The sequence below is a fragment of the Paramormyrops kingsleyae genome, chromosome 4, assembly GCF_048594095.1.
Source record: "Paramormyrops kingsleyae isolate MSU_618 chromosome 4, PKINGS_0.4, whole genome shotgun sequence".
NCBI lineage: Eukaryota > Metazoa > Chordata > Actinopteri > Osteoglossiformes > Mormyridae > Paramormyrops > Paramormyrops kingsleyae.
This window is the reverse complement of record NC_132800.1, coordinates 17,583,511-17,603,304: the sequence shown is the minus strand read 5'-3', so window position 1 is coordinate 17,603,304 and position 19,794 is coordinate 17,583,511. Positions and strand designations below refer to the sequence as shown.

General features: G+C 42.5%; 1 protein-coding gene across 1 annotated transcript in view; it reads right to left on the bottom strand.

Annotated features, from left to right (window-relative positions):
- LOC140588902 (uncharacterized) overlaps nucleotides 1-19,794 on the bottom strand; it is a 69,981-nt gene that overhangs the window by 41,019 nt on the left and 9,168 nt on the right. Inside the window, exons 5-7 of the mRNA XM_072711542.1 lie at nucleotides 17,420-17,593; nucleotides 17,108-17,281; nucleotides 16,796-16,969 (exon numbers count right to left, since the gene is read on the bottom strand). Coding sequence (XP_072567643.1) covers nucleotides 16,796-16,969; nucleotides 17,108-17,281; nucleotides 17,420-17,593 — 522 coding nt within the window. The remainder of the gene's footprint in view (nucleotides 1-16,795; nucleotides 16,970-17,107; nucleotides 17,282-17,419; nucleotides 17,594-19,794) is intronic.

Below are 19,794 nucleotides of genomic sequence, written 5' to 3'. Positions count from 1 at the left end.
GTTCCTTTGTCCGTAACAAGCAGAGAACTCAGCTGCCCCACATTGGGCACCAAATTCTTGTAGAAAAATTATAAATCAACCTCACTAATAACTCTAGTTAAGTCAAGTTAGCCACTTAGAATAAATTGCTGGACCTCTCAGTTGGTGAGCACAGTTATATATTTTATTCAAGCAATCCAGCAAAGTGCTCCAGTCACACTCAGTACCCCGAGCACAAAGAGCAACCAGTTGATAAACTATAACACCCAATTCCCTATAAGGACTTCTAAACCCTAATTGGTCACAAAACACCAACAGACCAAGCTCAAACATATAACACATTTCTCCTGCTCTGTTGGTTCACCTTGGTAGCAGGTACATCCACCCATTTTGCTCAATTTCCCAAAACATGTCTCGACTGCTAGGCTTCTACTTGCGATATGAATATAGACGATTTACTGTAAATACTTTGTTAATGCATGACTAATGTGATAACTAATTATGCGTTTGAACTACCGCATAACATATTGCATATGATTGCGACTACTTTATAACTACAACGCTCTATGCACCAGTTGGGGCAGCTTCGAATCCCTTCCTGCTGGTGGTCCCCCCCCCTTCTCCCCTTCTCCGCTGTCGGTCTCCCCAAGGTCTTCAGGGCCTGTGAAACTGACCACATGCAGGCTACTGTGAGACAAGGACATGCAGTACTCAAAACATTCTATTCTTGCCTGAGGCTTAAGACATAACAGACCCAATATGCCTCCCCTCCCAGACCTACCGATGTCCAATTTGTTTTCCACACAACTGATGCAGAGATGGAGAGCTTTTCGGGAATTCAGTGACAAGGCAGAAAATCTCATGATTCTGACCTTAAATGTTTATTTAGTACAGGCCCAAAAGACTATCATAAACAGTGAGGGGAAATTTTAGATAAGCAAGTGTTAATAGTTGTAGGAATTATTAGCTCAAATACATTTTTATATTCTCCACCAATATGTTTGAATTAATTAAAGCTTAATTAATTATTATTTAATGCTGATTATTAATCAATTGTTATGTCAAATGGTCGGCTCCTCCAAACTCAATTGTGGTATCCCTGTGAGTCTGTTAATGTGAGACTTACATGGGATTCACTAATTACCAGTATCGCTTAGTAACCTGGGTTAGAAGGCTCGTCCAGCGAGCTGCATCACCAGGTAATGTACACGATTGGTAGCGAAGCTCCCCTCACGGCCAATGAGAGAGAGTCTCGCGATGTTTCAGGCGAGTTTGAGGCAGGAACTTAGTGTGAGTACTCAATGACGGAGGCTGAAGTTGTGTAAAAGACATGCATTTATTCCTAACTAACATAAGACAGACATTACACCTAACACAAACAATAAACACGAAATAACGGAATAAAACAAACGATGTAATTATGAAAATGCAATGACCGGATTTAAATGAGTAACCTTAAATGGGAAATACTGTTCTGCAAAGCAAGCATAGTTTGTGGAAACACGACCCTAAAGTCTTATAGCAGGTTAAACAGAACAGCTTAAGTTGTTAGAATGAAAGGAAGTTGGTTTACTTGGTTGAAGAGTGGGGGGGGGGGGGTCTTGGCAGTTGATGGCAGAGCTGCTGAGCTGATGGCACTCAGGAAGGCGCGGCGTTTGGAGCAGTGGAGTGGAGTCCCTTTAGATTCTCTCTCCTGGTGAAGCTTTGTCTTGGGTGCTGTTCTCTGTTCAGCTGGGCCTTCACCGGAGGGTTTCTTGTGGGCTTCTCTCCTCCCGGGCTGATGTTCTCCTTCGGGCTGGCGGTTATTCTCTGCGCTGGCTGGCGGTTGTTCTGCTCGCCTTTGTTCTGAGGTGCCCGGATTTTATGCTGTAAAGTTCATGAATAGGGATGACCAGGAATTCGACTCCTGGCCCAATGGCTGGCCATCCATTTGGCGGGCTTTCGGAAGGGGGTCTGTATCAGTCCTTTTGGGATTTATGGCCCGCCTGATTCTACCTTTACTGATGATTTTAATTAAGCTGTTATAACTTTTGATACATCCACTTTTATGGTAATCACTGACCAGATTTGGAATCAGGGGTGATTAACAATCAGTTTGATACCAAACATGCCATACCAGCTTCACAGGTACATACCTCATACCATCTGTATTAATTGATTAAACAATTAATTATTTTATCTACAGTATGTGACTGATTCACATCAGTATAGGATACAGGGGTTTTGGGTTGCACCTCAACAGATGTTAGACTTTGTGCGGATATTACATCAAATATTCATATTACAAACAGCACATCTTATCCATAGATAGGCGTGGCCGTTAGTTTGTGGTAATAACAATATAAGTTGCACATCTGGAAACAACATATTTTGTTTGGTGTGGCTTATGCCAATTCATCTTCTCCAGAATGGATAAGATACACCTTAATTCAGTTCTTTTAACATAGCATGGTAGGAACAAAGAAACTTGGTAACGGTCCACCAAGATCAGATAAGGACCACAAAGGAATGTTGGAAGAGAAGGGGGGGGTTTTAACAAAGCAGACTCTCTAAAAGTTAGGACACATTGGTTACACTCACTTTCCAGATTCTTCTGGTATACCATGAGAACATATATACAATGGTAGCTATACCTATCTATTTATTTAAATTTATATGTGTTCAAGAGCAAAGGGGTGAAATAGGTGATACTCCGTGAACATGGTTATAAGGGTAGCACACAAAACACTAAGATTGTCTAAGGACACATACAAACATAACGTATCTGTATATTGAGACTAGTAGTCGTGAGTAAATCAATATACAGGGTATACAAAAGCCAAACTTAAATGAAATTTCCTTTAGGGTGTTCGTCTGTTGGGTGAGTGAGATGTAAGGCAGAGTGTATGTGGAGGGGGGTTGTGTGCCAAGTCAAGGGCAATAAAAGTTGGAGTGCTGGCCTCCATGGTTATCTGTGTGTGTGTGTTTATGTGTGTAACCCCCCTTTGGTGCCTCTCGTACCAGGCTCGGCCTTGTCTCAGGCCACCTGGAATTTAGGCCCTGTGATATGTGCATGTGTGATCCTACATAGTGCAGGTCAACATGTCTGAAAATTTTCAGGATACTTTGTTTGCCTTTGCTAACAAGGTGGCTGCCTGTGTAAATCTGGAAGAAGAGTCAGCAGAATATACTGCAGCATTAATCAATGATATAGTAAATCACACTTCTGAACCAGTCACAGAAGAGGAAAGCATCAGTTCCACAGAATCCACCCGTAAAGGTGATTCGCTAAAAGGCGTTTATAAACAGAAAACCTCTGGTCTTGGTCTTGGTTTTCAGATGCTTTCCAAGAAAGATACTTTTGTGGTTTCAGAACTGAAAAATCACAGCAACACACACAAAAGACACAATAAGACAGTGGATCAGAAGATAAGGCACAAAAAGGAATCACTTGATACCAAAGAACTGGCTGCCTGTCTACAGGAGGAGACAGTTTGTACTGAAGCACAGGACAGCTATGCAGAAGAAGACATTCACATTGAAGAACGGACATGCTGTTTCAACAAGGAAACAAAACGTCCAAAGGAAAAATATAACTGCAGCAAAGAGGAAGCTCTTTGTAGAGAAGAGCATAATCACTGTTTGGAAAGCAAGTCGACTTCTGCAGCAGAGCGAGATGGATTTGCTGAGGGAGAAACTAACTGCTTGAGGCAAGAAGAACAGAACAATATTTCTGCAGAAAATGAAATTGTTTCTGCAGAATGGCAGGATGGTTGGGGAGCAAAGCAAGTTAACTGGCTGGAGGATATGGAGCGCGATGGGGAGAAGGACAGCTCATTTGGACAGAAGAGTGTGGAAAAGCAGGCAAGTTTTGAAGGAGAGAAGATTAGCTATGGACAGCAAATCGGAGCTGGAGAAGTGCAGACAGACTGTGAAGATAAGCAGGCTGGCCCTGGGGCAGAGAGGGACAGTGATATAGAAATAAAGGACAGCTGTGACAAAGAGCTTTGTGATGCAGAGCAATTCACAAGTTCGATCAGCTGCACAGAAGAGGAGGCTTCCTGTATAGAAGGAACCTTGGTATCAACTGAAGATGCTACATGTGACAATGAGCAGATGATAAGTGAGGAATATAAAGCTTACAGAGAACCGAGGAGAAAAACACAGAAGTCAAACACTGTAAGATACCGGGAGACATCGGCTAGTTCTGAGCAAGAGCTTGATAACCTTGCAGAGCAGACTAACCATGTTTGTTTTAAAAAACTTTCACATGTCGGTAATGCATTAGACCAGATTACCATGGTAAAAAATCAGGATAGTAATGTAAGAGAGGTAACACACCATGGCAAGTTTTGGGGGAGCCATGAAAAAAGTCAGGTTAGCTGTAGAGAAAAGCAGAGTATGTATGTGAATAGACCGATAAACGTACAGAGTTCTACTGAACACAGTAATAGCGTTCATCACTCTGCCCAGATAGATGTGCTGAAAACCTCAATATCTGATCATCAATCTAATGTTTTTAACATTTCCACTAATCAAGCTAAGATTGAGAAGTTCGTGAGAGAAACCACTGAGGTTTGCCGGAAATGTGTCGATAAGAGTGTGAATGAGATCCATTGTGTCATGAAGAATAGTGAAGAGCAGAAACCCAACCAGAGGCACGGGAGCTTCAGGGTGTCTCAGTCTGTGAAGATACTCCAGTCCTTATCAGACACAACAAGCTCACTATCATCCTCCTTAGCTTTTAGCTATGACTCCAAAGGTACTTTAAAGAAGGATCATGAAGGAGCCAGAGTCAAGTCAATAAAAGAAATGTTTTTATCTAAAAGCAACACTAAGATCCACTATGATCACAAACAGCTTCCAAGTCCAAACACATCAGATTCATCCGACTATGTGCCAGAGACGTCAGACAGCGGGGGAAGCCACACACAGACATCCACTAGTGTGTCCACGGAAAGTGGCGAGGATGACTGTGGTAGGAGGTCTATTGCGAAAGGCTACGTGAGAAGGACAATCGAGAGACTCTACGGGAAGAGCGAAGCTCGTGTTGAAGAAGCTGCTGTTGGGATGAAAGGCAAACGTGAAGAGAGCTCGGGAAATAACAGGGTGGGCAGTGAAATGTCCGCATCCCATGAAACAAAGACTAAAATAACGACTGACCTGTCCTACTTCAATGCAACCAACAGCTCTGATGTTTCTAATGATAACCCACAATGCATTGCCATAAATGGGCAGGTGGAAAGAACTGCTGATGTCCTCAATGAACGGGGCCTTCCGGGTAATCAGCCCAGCAGAAACCCCCCCAGAGAGGTAAGGAAGCGAGACCCAATGAAAGCAGGCTGGAGAATGGGGATGACGAGGTACCGTATTCCCATTTCGGAAACCAACAATCAACCTTGGCTGTCATATCGTCCTCAGACGTTGTGGAGCTTGTTGAGCCAGAGATTCCAAAGTGTACCTATTTCAACCTACAGCACGGCAGCGACTCGGACCCCTTTCAGGACGACCTGAGCAGCAAGAGCCAAAACTGATGATACAGCACTAAAGAGGCAGGATCCCATGGCGGCTGATGGGGAGCCAAAAATGTGGGGGGGCCGAAACGGCTTCCTCCCCCAGCCCCCGGCAGTGTTCAGAATGCCGGACAACAAAGTGCATCCTGCACCCAGGTCAACGGCGGCCCAAGCTGTCGTCTTACAGCCACCCAAGAGTGATTTCAACAGGCCGATTGACGAGCAGGACACTCTGGAGATGCTGCACTTCATATGTGGACAGCACTGTCCGATTCTGTAACCTGATTGTGCAGCGGTGGCAGCTACTCGTTCAAAAAGAGCTGACAGCTAAGACTGAGAGTGAGAGTCACCTGTTTGCTAAATGCTATATGGAGCGAATCCATATCACTAAGCACTATGAAGTCCTGCAGATATTTGGTGCCTGACCTGTTTTGTCTGTATACTTTGACTGAGCTCTTCTATAAAATACGGTAGGATTTTTTTTTACAACTTCAAATGTGCAGGAATTCACTGGAAATAAAAACCTGCAATTGTTAAATATCTAGAAATATGTGCTTTTTATATGAATTGATTTGCTTTACTTATTTATTTATTCCTTTATTTATGCAGGCTTTGCCAGGTCTAAAAATATTTGCAGAGCATTTTACGTAAGGGTTTATATAAATGTGAGCAATAAAAACAATTGTTTATCGGTTTTCTTTTTCACTCAGAAACCAGCATTCCCATTGACAAAATGTATATTTTGTTCAGAAAAATCTAAGTATGTTTTTTTTTGTTGGTGGTTTGAGAATTTTGAAACATGATGGTAACTTACCTAGTAATTAAAGTAATTATCATTTATTCATTATATATTGGATCTGGATGTGATTTCTCATATATAAACTTACCTATTTCTTGGAAATTTGAAAACAGACCATTATCAGATATATTCTGTTATATGGGCTGGCGTGTTTCTGTCCGGAAGGTTGTGGGTTCACATCCCACGGTTGGCAGAGTTTAAACCTACTAGCTGACCCTGCTCTCAGACCCCAAGCTTCTCTCAGTCTTTTGGACATTAAAGTCTTCTAGATATGTGCAATGTGATATTCACCACGGCAGAACATCACCATATACAGCAGGCTTGGTTCTGTGCAGAAAGATCACTGTAGCACTGGATTTGATGATACTGTGTTAGATTGACATGCATAGACTTTTGTCAGCTGGAATTCACCAACAATTCTTTTATTTTACTTTACTGTTGGATAAATTGTAATATTAAGCCAAGTCTTTGGTTTTTGTACATAAATGAATTTTATATGTTGTTTCTGTTTTTGCTGTGTGAAAGGGCACCTTGCAATGGTCATATTCCCCACAGACCACACAGCAGCCATAGTGCATGTGTTGTGTTAGACCTCAGAGGCACCTTGCCAGGGGTCATGGGAAGGCGCGTTCCACACCGACAGGCTCCAGTATGAAGACCAAGGAGACCCTCTGTGTTTCTGAACCTGGGAAGCTCAGGGTTAAAGCAGGGGGCACCATGGGCTGCACACACTCACATACATTGGGGAATGGTGTGTGGCTTGGTGGGTTAGGAGAGTGCGCTTGGTATCAGAAGGGTGATGGTTCAAATCCCATAATCAACAGAATAAATAGATAAAACTGCAGATTGGTGTGGAACACTTAGCTTCAGTTGCTGCTCCTTCCTTCCATGAGATGAGCTTAAGTCTGATACAGAAAACTAGAGAAGTTTTGATAACATATCAGCTCCTGAAGACTGTTGTGCAAAAAACTGCAAAATTTGTCTTAAATGTGGTATAAAAGCAAATGTTCAGCTGTAGAACACATTCATCTTCCCAAACACAGTCCCTTCCTGGCTCTGTTGTGAGGTGGCACCTGGTCCTCACTGATGGAGACACTGACATGGATCTGGCCCCCGGAGATACAGGACCAGCGGAGCCTCTGAGTGGGAGGAAGCTGCAGATGAGGCCCCTGTCGTCGTCACAGAGTATCAGCAGGGTGGAAGTCGATTGATTCTGAGGCCTGAAAATACCCACAGAAACCTGCTATAACCTGTAGCTTAAGGGGCCCTGATTACAGTACAACATTACCAGTCTGTTCAACTAATCTATGCACAAAAAAAAGTTAAATTAGGTGATTGACTGAGAAATGTGCACTTTGGAGAGTGGGGTCAGGCATTCCCAGGGGGCTTTAGGGCCTTTGCTCAAAGAGCCAACAGTGAAGTCACTCTACTGACTCTGGGATTTGAACCAGCAACCTGCTGTCTGAGGGCACAGAATCCTAACCCTCTAAGCCAGGGCGCCTCCAGCACCATGTTTTTTGTACAGATACCCCATAGCTGGGATGAGGATCCATAGATACAGGCTGTAGAGTAAAAATGACATATTATTACTCTATTATTAATTAATGACTGGTCTGCATATGGAAGCGCAGGTGAGCTGATTCCCACCACAAACAGTGACTTTAAGTCAGACAGCAGGCAGAGTGGAATTTAAATGCGAACGTTAAGGGTCACTTCAGATTTAGTGCAACATTAACTCCCCAAAAAGGTACAAAATGTTTGTTGAATCACTCTGTGTGATTGTGAACTCCCAGAGGACCTACAAAGATGCCCAGATACAGCTTGATAAATGAGCTGAGGAGATATAGTGAGGAGTGTGACGGCCACTAGAGGGAGCTCATCCACCATAATTACTGCTGACCCGGCTCTGTAGGCATGACTCGTTTGGTTCCGCACGTCCTATTCTGTGCCTTCAAACAGCACTGGCGTCCATCCCCAGACCTGTTTTGTTTTCCTTTCATCCCAGACACACACAACAGAAGCCTGGTTTGTTTGTCCACCGGTCTGGCCACCTCTGTTATTGTTGTGTTTTCGTTTGCGTCGTCCTGTTCCCACCCGTCCTTGTCCGTCCCCGAATAGGGATAGAAAGCCCCCAAATAACACTGAAAGGTTGAAGGTCATCTTCACTCAGGAATCAAAAATTATTTCTAATCGACTGCATAAAGGATTGAATAAGATAAATAGCAGATTCAGCAGAATGCCTATTTTAATGGATTTATTGCTAGTTTATTCCTGCCGCGGTGGCATGATTGGGCATGGGGGGTCCTGGTCCCACCCAGATGGTCCCACCCCAGGCACAGCAATTCAGCGTCTCAGTAAGAGATACAGTAAGATAGACAATTGTGTCTGACAGGTATGTGTGTGTGTGGTTAGATCAATCGGAGGAAAAGTGCAGTTGAAAGTCAAAAGTGTTTTCTTTCTTTGTCTTTGTTCATTTGGTCTTAGTAATGCCAAGGTTCATTTAAAAACTGATAAAATTGGTATTTGAATTTGTAGTGTGAGTTTGTCACCAGCTATGATTTCTGACTTCGCTGTGGTTTATATTGGCACAAGTTCATGAGATCAGCCTGGGAATCTGGATGCTTTGTTCCTGCGATAAACGGTGACCAGTTTTGCTCCGGCTGCCCATGTGACTGTAAAATGTCTTCCAGGGGACAAACTGTGCCAAATGTCCCAGGCCTAGAAATCTGCTATCCATATAAAGGTGTCTCTTCCTTGCAATGCTGCGATCTGGCCACATGGTGAAGTTGGTCCCACTCTAATGCTCCCATGTGTGTCTGGCTGCAAAAGCAGTAGTGGAACATTAATTTGCTGCTTCTGGGTGATTTCTTTATTAAGTAACTACTGTTTATGGCACCCTGAGTGAAAAATAATTAATTATGTTGAGAAATGTAGAGATCCAGTTCAGTGACACTTCTTAATTCTTGTTTGATTCTGTCTCTTTCGGAGGTCATTAAATAGCATGAAACATTATATCTGGACCAGAATGGTCTAGTAGTATTTTAACATTCATTTCTACATAAATTTTAATGAACACAATCCAAATGATCAAATGACTGGTTTTGTTAATAGAGGGATTTTAGTGTGCTTTTTTAAACTAAATTAAAAAGACAGAACTGCCTGTTTTGGTTTTTCTTGTGCCCCGCAGGTGAATAACAGTAGAAATTGAAAAATGGGGGGGGATGGGGATCTGTGTCGGTTTATGCTCTGTTCTGATGGATATTCAGCTTTCCAGTGAAACACACCAGGTTTACCATGTTAGCACATTAGCGTGTTAGCACCAGAGTGTGCCATTTCTAGTCAGATTACAGGGTAGTGTGATGAACTGTCTTTGTCGTTTCCCATAATGAAACCGCTTGCCGATGGCCCCCTCACTTCTCTTACTGCTGGTCCTCATGTCCATTTTTATAAAAGTCAAAAGATAAAATGCACTTCATCTGTCTGAGGGGAAAATTCTAGATTAACAGGGACATAATGATGGGAAATTTACATGATTCTACCAAGGACTGACCCCAGGGCTACATGTAAAGCAGATGTGAAAACTGCTACACTATAGAACCAGCAGGCGAAAGAATGTGTCCTTCATCCAACAGACTTTTAGAAAGGCCAGGCTTAACCTAGCCTGCAGGTTTTTCTAGCTTGTACTGAGCAAATCGACAGCCCAGAATTTTCCCCTTTATGTTACCAAGCCCGCCTCTTTGCTCCCGCTGTCCAATCAGTGCAGAGATGGGCGGGCCACTGTAGTTGACAGGAAAATGACAGGGGGACAGGCATGAACATCCAAGGCCTCTGTTTAAATGGCTTACCTTGCTTAATCCTCTGAATGAACTCTGTCATGTGGAGAATCCACTTATTATGTATGCTGACCATTCATAAGAGTGTTTATCTACGGAACATGAATTTAAAAAAGGTTTGTGCATGACTCAGTAAATCAGATGTATGCGTAGTATTGCTGTCTAGGTGTTGAGTGAAATTGCTGACTAATATTCTGCTTCATTATTGACATGCTAACACAGAAATTTTATCCAAAGCAATGCATGTTTTTGAGAAAGAAAGGTCAGGCAGTCCCTGGAACAATTATGAGTTAAGGGTCTTGCTTGTGGGTCCAATACAGAAATCACACTGCTGAGCCAAGGATTTGAACTGATGACCTTCTGGCGAAAGATACAGCATCCTAACCTGCTGATTGTACAGTAGCCACAACATGAGGGCCCAACAGTGATGATATCCCTCTGCTGATCATGGAATCAGAAATGAACCTTCCAATCACAGAACCTCTAACAGCTCCACTGCAATTTGAATGGGTTGTTTATTCTTGCAGATTAAATAAAAGTGTTACAATTGGGAACTTCTATTTTATAATATAATGCTTGGGGTTGATTGTATGCGGACCGAATATTGGGGAACACAGGATGGAATTAAGTGATATAGATTAAGGATGTGTGCACAAGTTTAATAAATTAGAATCTGTTTATAAAGATCGACCACAGATTTGGTGTCTTGGGCAGCTGGAATCTATGTGGAAAAATCCTAAGAGCCTCCAGCTTTAACAGCCACCTACACTGCTGCATAGCTGAGGGAGACCCACACTGGACAGTGGTGCTGCCCAGTGAGGAACTAGCTTTCCATGGTCTGGACAGCTACTTCATTTCTGATGGCAGACTCACCATTACTCTCCAACACTACATACTGTATAAAGGTTCTTCGAATTATGAAACATTTCAGTTTAAACCTTGTCTAAATGTAGAGATGATAATGTTTGCATATTGCATGTATAAAGGTTTTGCTTTTTCACCTTATTGATGGTGAGACCCTCCTTTCTCTGGGTGAGAGGAATGTTTGACAAATTATTCCCCATCATCAAGACACAAGTGGAATCTCGTTGTTCCTAAATATAATTATAATTTAACCTTTATTGTCCCTCATGGGGAAATTCTTTTCACACCTCCTTCAACTTGCTCTTTGTAGAACAAGCTGTCTGTGAAGGGCAGCCACCTGTTGGGGTGCCCAGGAAGCTGGGGGTTAAATGCCTTGCTCAAGGAGCTGCAGACATGCTGAGGCTGGGTTTGAACCGGCGATCTTGTGATTACAAGCACACAGGCTTAACCTACTGAGCCACACGCTGCCCCAATATGCTAATTTTTTTACTTCACCAAATGTCATTACTTTTACTTTAGAATATATTTTATCTGGTTAATGTTTTGTGGTACGTTAAATAATGACTGTACCCGTTAACCGTATCTGGAGTGTTGTGGTGGGACGTTAATTGAGGGAACGCAGATTCTCAAGTGCTGCGACCTACGGGAATCCCGCAGTTACCTCAGAACGGCAGTAGGGGGCAGACGTGAGATTCTGCCGTTTGAAGTTAAACCGTATTTTTCCGTGAGAAGTAAAAATGTGTTACGCATTATTTTTAATTACTTGTGTATATATTTTGGTAGTAAGCGGTTAGTTCGGCTTTTAATTATTATTTTCCCGTGTTTTAATAGGAGTGTGAGTGACGCCGTTTGATAATTAGCTTGTCGATTGTCATGTCAGGTACAGCAGTTAACCTTTTTATTCCTGCTTGTATTTTGATCATTTAATCTAACGTGTGATACTAATGTGATTTGTCACGTTTTTTTGTTTTTAACTCTACGGATATTTCTTGCTTTCGCAGTTATGTCTCCCGTCTCCTTTTACATGGCTATTATACAGGACTGTCACAGAAAATTAGAATATTGTGATAAAGTTCTTTATTGTCCGTAATGCAATTAAAAAAACAAAAATGTCATACATTCTGGATTCATTACACATCAACTGAAATATTGCAAGCCTTTTATTGTTTTAATAGTGCTGATTATGCCATACAGCTTAGGAAAACTCAAAAATCCTATGTCAAAAAATTAGAATATCATGAAAAACTATACTAGCAGGCTATTTAACTAATCACTTGAATCGTCTAATTAACTCGAAACACCTGCAAGGGTTTCCCTGAGCCTTTAAAAACAGTCAGCTTGGTTCAGTAAACTAAATCACAAGTATGGGGAAGACTGCTGACCTGACTGCTGTCCAGAGGACCATCATTGACACTCTCCATCAGGAGGGTAAGACACAAAAAGAAATCTCCAAAAGAGCAGGCTGTTCACAGAGTGCAGTTTCAAAGCACATTCACAAAAAGTCTGTTGGAAGGAAGAAATGTGGCAGGAAACGCTGCACAACCAAGAGAGAGGACCGCAGACTTAACAGCATTGTGAAGAAGAGCCGCTTCCAGAATTTGGGTGAGCTTCAAAGACAGTGGACTGAAGCCGGAGTTCAGGTATCAAAAGCCACTGTTCACAGACGTGTCCGGGAAATGGGCTACAATAGCCGTATTCCCATGGTCAAGCCACTCCTGAACTCAAGACAACGGAAGAAGCGTCTGACCTGGGCTATGGAAAAGAAGCACTGGACAGTTGCAGAGTGGTCCAGAGTCCTGTTTTCAGATGAAAGCAAGTTTTGTATTTCATTTGGAAGTCAAGGCGCTAGAGTCTGGAGGAAGGCTGGAGAGGAGCAAAATCCAAGTTGCTTGAAATCCAGTGTGAAGTTCCCACAGTCAGCAATGGTTTGGGGAGCTGTGTCAGCTGCTGGTGTTGGTCCGTTGTGTTTCATCAAGTCCAGAGTCAATGCAGCTGTGTACCAAGAGATTTTGGAGCACTACATGCTTCCATCTGTTGAACAGCTCTATGGAGATAATGATTTCATTTTCCAGCATGATCTGGCACCTGCCCACAGTGCCAAAACCACCAGTAACTGGTGTATTGACCATGGCATCACTGTCCTCGATTGGCCTGCCAACTCCCCTGACCTGAACCCTATAGAGAATTTGTGGGGTATTGTGAAGAGGAAGCTGAAACACACCAGACCCAATAATGCAGTTGAGCTAAAGGCCGCTATTGAAGCATCCTGGGCATCCATAACACATCAGCAATGCCACAGGTTGATTGCCTCCATGCCACGCCGAATTGATGCAGTAATCCGTGCAAAAGGATTCCCAACCAAGTACTGAGTGCATTAATTGACATTTTCAAATGTTTGATTTTGTTTTGCTGTTACAAATCTTATTTTTTTACTTGGACTGAGGAAATATTCTAATTTTCTGAGATGGGATTTTTGAGTTTTCCTAAGCTGTATGGCATAATCAGCACTATTAAAACAATAAAAGGCTTGCAATATTTCAGTTGATGTGTAATGAATCCAGAATGTATGACATTTTTGTTTTTTTAATTGCATTACAGACAATAAAGAACTTTATCACAATATTCTAATTTTCTGTGACAGTCCTGTATATGCTGATCTAATCTAATCCTGTTAGTTATGTTCATTTACATTACAGTGTATTTATTTAATTGTATTACATGATTTATGTTACTCAGTTACCTCAGTTATGCTTTGAGCAGCACTGAACCAGGACAGTAATGGGATACATTATGAAGCTTTTATTGTCAGTGTACAGGTAGCAAATACAATATATAGACAGAAATATATAAAATGTACATATGAGGGGAGGGGAAAAGCCCCCCCAATCATCAGGATTACATTTAATTACATTTTAATCAGAAACAAATACACTTATTTTACGTTTGTGCAGCTTGCTGAACCCAGTCATTTATTTTAATCTAATGTATGTCACACTTCAGACAGAGTAAAAAGGGTTATACTGGTTAAAAAGCAGAGATTTTACCTTTTTGCCATCGAGAAGCAACGACATGTGACACTCTGATAAGGTAAAAATGATTCCTCCAGCACACAGTGAGCTATCCCAGCATGCACAGGGACACGGAGGAGTTATAAACCCAAAACCCTGGATAGAGGGGTTCAGTGAATGAGGAGGTGAAGCTGTACAGGAGGGTCAGTCTATCAGAGGAGACTCTGTAGAAGGACAGAGTACCAGCCACCCAGTCCAGATACACTCCTACTCTGCGGGAGCCTGAGGGCTCTATGGGTATGACAGTCTGTTTATTATTGTGACAGACAGAGTAACTGTCAGGATAGCAGCTCAGCATCCATGACTTGTCATTGGCTCCAAGCCAACAGTCAGTACTGTCTCCTTTCCTCCAGATTCCTTTATAAGTCACTCCTATCCGGGCTCCATCTCCACTCCACTCAGCCTCCCAGTAACAGCGACCAGTCAGACTCTCTCTGCACAGAACTTGGTGCCAGTAGTCAAATCTCTCTGGATGATCAGGATATGGCTGCTCTGCCCCCCCTGTCACCTTCCAGTTCCCCTCTGACAGAGACAGGTGGCTGTTTGCTGTGTTGGGGTCCAGCGTCAGCTGGCAGTAGTCTGTAGGCAAGAGGAAGAGCGATTAATCCCATCACGAAGCCCAGCATCTCCATCATTATCACTGTCACACCTCACACATTCACTAACACAGAACTCGCTCCAATACACACATTTTATTCCCAATATACTCATGTAGCCGCCCGAGTCTGCGGCGCTCCGGCTGCCCCCTGCGCTGTGAGACACGCCGCACTGAGACTCGCTGGGGACCGAATTGCACTTTAGCCTGCGCTCTATTATTCTGTACGATACACAAAATATAACAACGAAGCAGGAATTAAAGTATGTGAAATACCTCAGGAAATGTCGGACGCCCGCGCGACGCCGGCGGGAAGATGCGCGTGATGCTGCGCGTGTTGAACTAATATGCTTAATTACAGGTAAATAAAATTATAAACAGCATTCATCAAACATGTTAAACATGAAATTGTACCCAACGAGTACCAGTATAAGTTAATTTGGCTTTGCTGCAAAATAAGAACTTGCTTCAAACCACTTCGGACCCATGCCTCCCTCCAGCAGCGTTCAGCGCCGACTAGTGATGTGTCGGTCGCGAAAGAGCCGTCCGGCTCCTGACCGAGAGACATTTTTATAAAGTAATACGGCTCCGCGGCTCAGCGCTCCATGCTGCTCTAACTGTGACTGAAGTCAGTGTTAATGGCGTGCGAGCCGCGCGACCAATCACGTAATGAGTCAGACAAGGTTCATACCATCAGGTTAAACGTAGGGAGGGGCGTATGGAAGTAAATTAATGACAAAAGTCGTTGTTAAAAAAAAAAACGTTGAATTACACTTATCGAATAAAAACGCATTGCATTAATGACGCTTTGAATTTTTGCCCAAAAAATTCAAAGCGACATTTGGATGCATTTTAATAGCTATGATAACTCAAAGGCAGAATGCACAGTTTGAAGATGAAGCTGTCATTTCGAGCAGGGTCCACAAGCAACCTTCTCAGACACTTAAGAACTGCGCATCCAACAGTTCAGATGGAAGAAAAAAGACAGGCTAGCGTGCTGCTACTGCCAGAAGCCGGATCAGCCCATCTAAGCTGAGGCACTTAGCCTTTCTGCCCCAAAGGAAATGTTAAAATGTAACACTGTTAGAAAGTTGATGGTTGTTATAATGGACAGATACAACTAAAACTGTTGGATGCTGCTGTTATTCTTTTATTAGTTATTTATGTTATTTGCCTTTTTTGTTAGATCAACCACAAAAACAACTTTTCCACTTATAAAATGTTCAATACAGGTGTAGTAGTGTTTGATGTTTTTACATTTAGTCTTTATACCAAACACAATGTAAAATTATGGTATTAAGGAAATTATAAGGTTTAGTACACATATCAGTCATGGGTCAAAACAGCGCTGAATCTGGCTGGACTGAAGTGATAAAACGAAGAGCCGTTTAGGAGCCGGAAGAGCCGACTCTTCTTGGTGAGCTGAGGCAAATGATCCGGCTCACTAAAAAGGGCCGAAACTCCCATCGTTCAGTGTCCCGGCCAGTTTGGGGAGATTACGGATGCTTTCTTACGAAAATACTAACAAATCTCAAAAAAGATTGCATGTATTTCTACAGATTTTCCCAGACTATTCTTTATATAAGGAAGTAGTCATCTTTAAATCCAAACCCTACCACACACACACACACACACACACACACAGTATCATAAAGTAGTATTAATGATATTAAGAATAAAAAACAAACCGACTTACATTTCTGCATCCCTGGTCTGGTTCTGCACTCTCCACTGTGGTCCACACTATAGCAGAAGCAGAATGACATAGTACTGCTGTATCCATTTATTTAATTGTTGCATTTTTTCCACATACACAAGTCTATAGCAGGGACAGACACACATTCTGTACTCACTTCAGTTTCTCCAGTTTACAGCTGAGATCATCCAGTAAAGCAGAGAACAGCTTCACTCCAGAGTCACCTGGGTGATTGTAGCTCAGGTCCAGCTCTTTCAGGTGTGAGGGATTTGACCTCAGAGCAGAAGCCAGGGAAGAACAGCCTTCTTCTGTGACTCTACAGCCTGACAGCCTGCAGAGAGACAGACAATATCTTTCCAATAAATAAAAAACCTCACCGCTATGAGTATTACATTTAAGTAAATGTGACGACTCCAATTAAGATTTCAGTAATTACAGATTACAGTGTGGAATACCCAGTAATATTGACCTCAGTATCTCCAGTGTACAGTGTGAATCCCCCAGTCCAGCAGAGAGCAGCTTCACCCCTGAATCCTGCAGGTCACTGTCACTCAGGTCCAGCTCTCTCAGGTGTGATGGGTTTGACCTCAGAGCTGAAGCCAGGGAAGAACAGCCTTCTTCTGTGACTCTACAGCCTGACAGCCTGCAGAGAGACAGACAATATCTTTCCAATAAATAAAAAACCTCACCGCTATGAGTATTACATTTAAGTAAATGTGACGACTCCAATTAAGATTTCAGTAATTACAGATTACAGTGTGGAATACCCAGTAATATTGACCTCAGTATCTCCAGTGTACAGTGTGAATCCCCCAGTCCAGCAGAGAGCAGCTTCACCCCTGAATCCTGCAGGTCATTGTCACTCAGGTCCAGCTCTCTCAGGTGTGATGGGTTTGACCTCAGAGCTGAAGCCAGGGAAGAACAGCCTTCTTCTGTGACTCTACAGCCTGACAACCTGCAGAGAGACAGACAATATCTTTCCAATAAATAAAAAACCTCACCACTATGAGTATTACATTTAAGTAAATGTGACGACTCCAATTAAGATTTCAGTAATTACAGATTACAGTGTGGAATACCCAGTAATACTGACCTCAGTATCCCTAGTTTACAGTGTGAATCTCCCAGTCCAGCAGAGAGCAGCTTCACCCCTGAATCCTGCAGGTCATTGTCACTCAGGTCCAGCTCACTCAGCTGAGAGGAGTTTGATCTGAGAGCTGAAGCCAACACTTCACAGCATGTCTCTGTGAGATTACAGCTGTCCAGCCTGGAAAAGGAAACGTGTTAAGATATAAATACATACACCACACACAGGTACATTGTTATGATCGCCTGGCGGGCAGGAAGGCAGCAAAGCCGTGGAGTCAGAAATCGGGGTTTGATTCCACAAAACGACAGAGCAGGGTACAGCATGATAAACAACATCAATGACAGACCTGGGGAAACAGACTTGAACGCGGACTGAAATACACAAGACAAGACGAAATAACAGGAAACAGGTGATCACAATCGGGATAGTACACGTGGGTAATGAGGGGGCGTGGCACACATGAGGACTGGACCCACAGGTCATGACATATATCAAAATAAACATTTTTATTTTAAAATACAATAAGTGATGAAGCATATAGCCTACTTAGTCAGATGAATAGATTTTGGTATAATACAGATTCTCCTGTGAGTTTACAGTGTATTTTCACTATTTGCTGTATAAGTCATACATTCCGAAATCCTGTTCTATATTGTCCTACAGAGCCAATTTGAATAAGAGTATGAGAGTGAACATGCTCTAAAATCCATTCATTAACTGGGATATTTAAATATATCAGTAATTTTGTTGTTTCCCTGTCGTAGTCAGCAAGACAAACAGTTTTTATTTGAGATCAAACTTCTGTTTAATGACCTTATAGGGTGAGTTACCCTGAGACTCTGTAAAATTTGTATAGGGCTGCAGTTAACGATTATTTTGATAATTTGATAAATGATTATTTTCCGATTAATCGATTATTGATGGGGGGGGGGGGGCAAATCTATTTATCTGCTGTGTCTGAAGCATGACTGACCCAGAAATAAACCATTTCTACTTGAATGTGGATTTGACTGCTCATTTATTTTGATGCCAGGCTAATGTTAAGGCTAAAACTTTCGTTCTTGGAGACAGCGGTGAGCGATTTCCTTGGAGTGGGATTAAAATTGACCCGTGAGGGGGGCAATAATGAGCGAAGCGGCTGTGAGTGGGGGGGAGCTGGAGGAGCGTACAGGTCCGTGAGCGATGAGCTCAACTTACATGCTCTGGTCAAAATTATGCATTTTGTGAATGAATGACCATCCCATGCATTGACTGCGAACAACTGACAGCCCCTCAACACGGCACTTGCGCTAGCTGTCTGTCTGTCTGTCAGCATACCCTCTGGGTGACCAAATCAAAAATGAAACTGGAGCAAAACTCCCGGCTAATACTGATTTAATTGCACAGTAGTCTGTATTTGTGCTGAACAGTACAGATGAGCTAAACGTATCATGCTGATCACTTTATGTTCCGCTGAATTAACAGCAAAAACTATATGTTCAGCAACGTGAGGCGGACGAAACAAAGAACGTTTTATATTTTACCGTGCAAGTTCTTAGCTTTCTATTAAAACGTATGTAGTTATTAATTTATTTGTAATAAGGGGTTTTTAGAGAACTGTCATAGCAACAGTATGGATGGCATCAATAATTTAGCTGGCTTATATTTTTTATATTTATATATTTTTACCGGATGTACGTCGAACCGCCATTCTAGATATCTGAAATGACGACGATAGGGAAACATACTGGCGGAAGGCACGTCAATTTCGGATAACCAGTGTCAGCCCCTGTTGTCTCACTCTGTGTCCCTTCCCCGTTTGACCAGCAGGCGTTGCTGGTCATCTCATCCTTCATGTTAGTCTTTGTTCTCCCCTGTTATCTGTCTGGTCATGTGGCTAAATGTGCTGAGCATGTGGTTGTCTGTGTACCCTTCTGTCCTGTGTCCAAATCCCGCCTCCTCTGTTTTTGTATTTTGCTCCCTAGTGTTTCATTTGAGTTTCTTTAGTACTTGTGTCTGATTTTGTGGTTGGTTTTGGTTTTGTTCCTTGTGCCCCTGCTTGTGTCTTTACCTGTTTGTAATTCCCTAGTGTTGGTTTCTGTTTCCCTGTTTCCTTGGTTAGTTCTTAGTTTCCCTGTTTTTAGTTCCTTTGAGTTTATTAGTTTCACCTGTGCCCTGTTTCCCTGGTCTTTGTTAATTAGCCTCACCTGTCCTGTGTTAGTCTCGTTACCCCTTAGTATTTTAGTTCCTGCTTCTGTTTAGTTCTTCAGGGCATCATTGTTGTTGTTGTTGTTTGCGATGTTCAATGGTTTTTGCTATTTTCTGTTTTTGATGTGTATTCGGTTTTTGTGCTTTATTTATCCCCTTTAGTTTTTGACCCCTCGTGGTCCTTTTGGTTT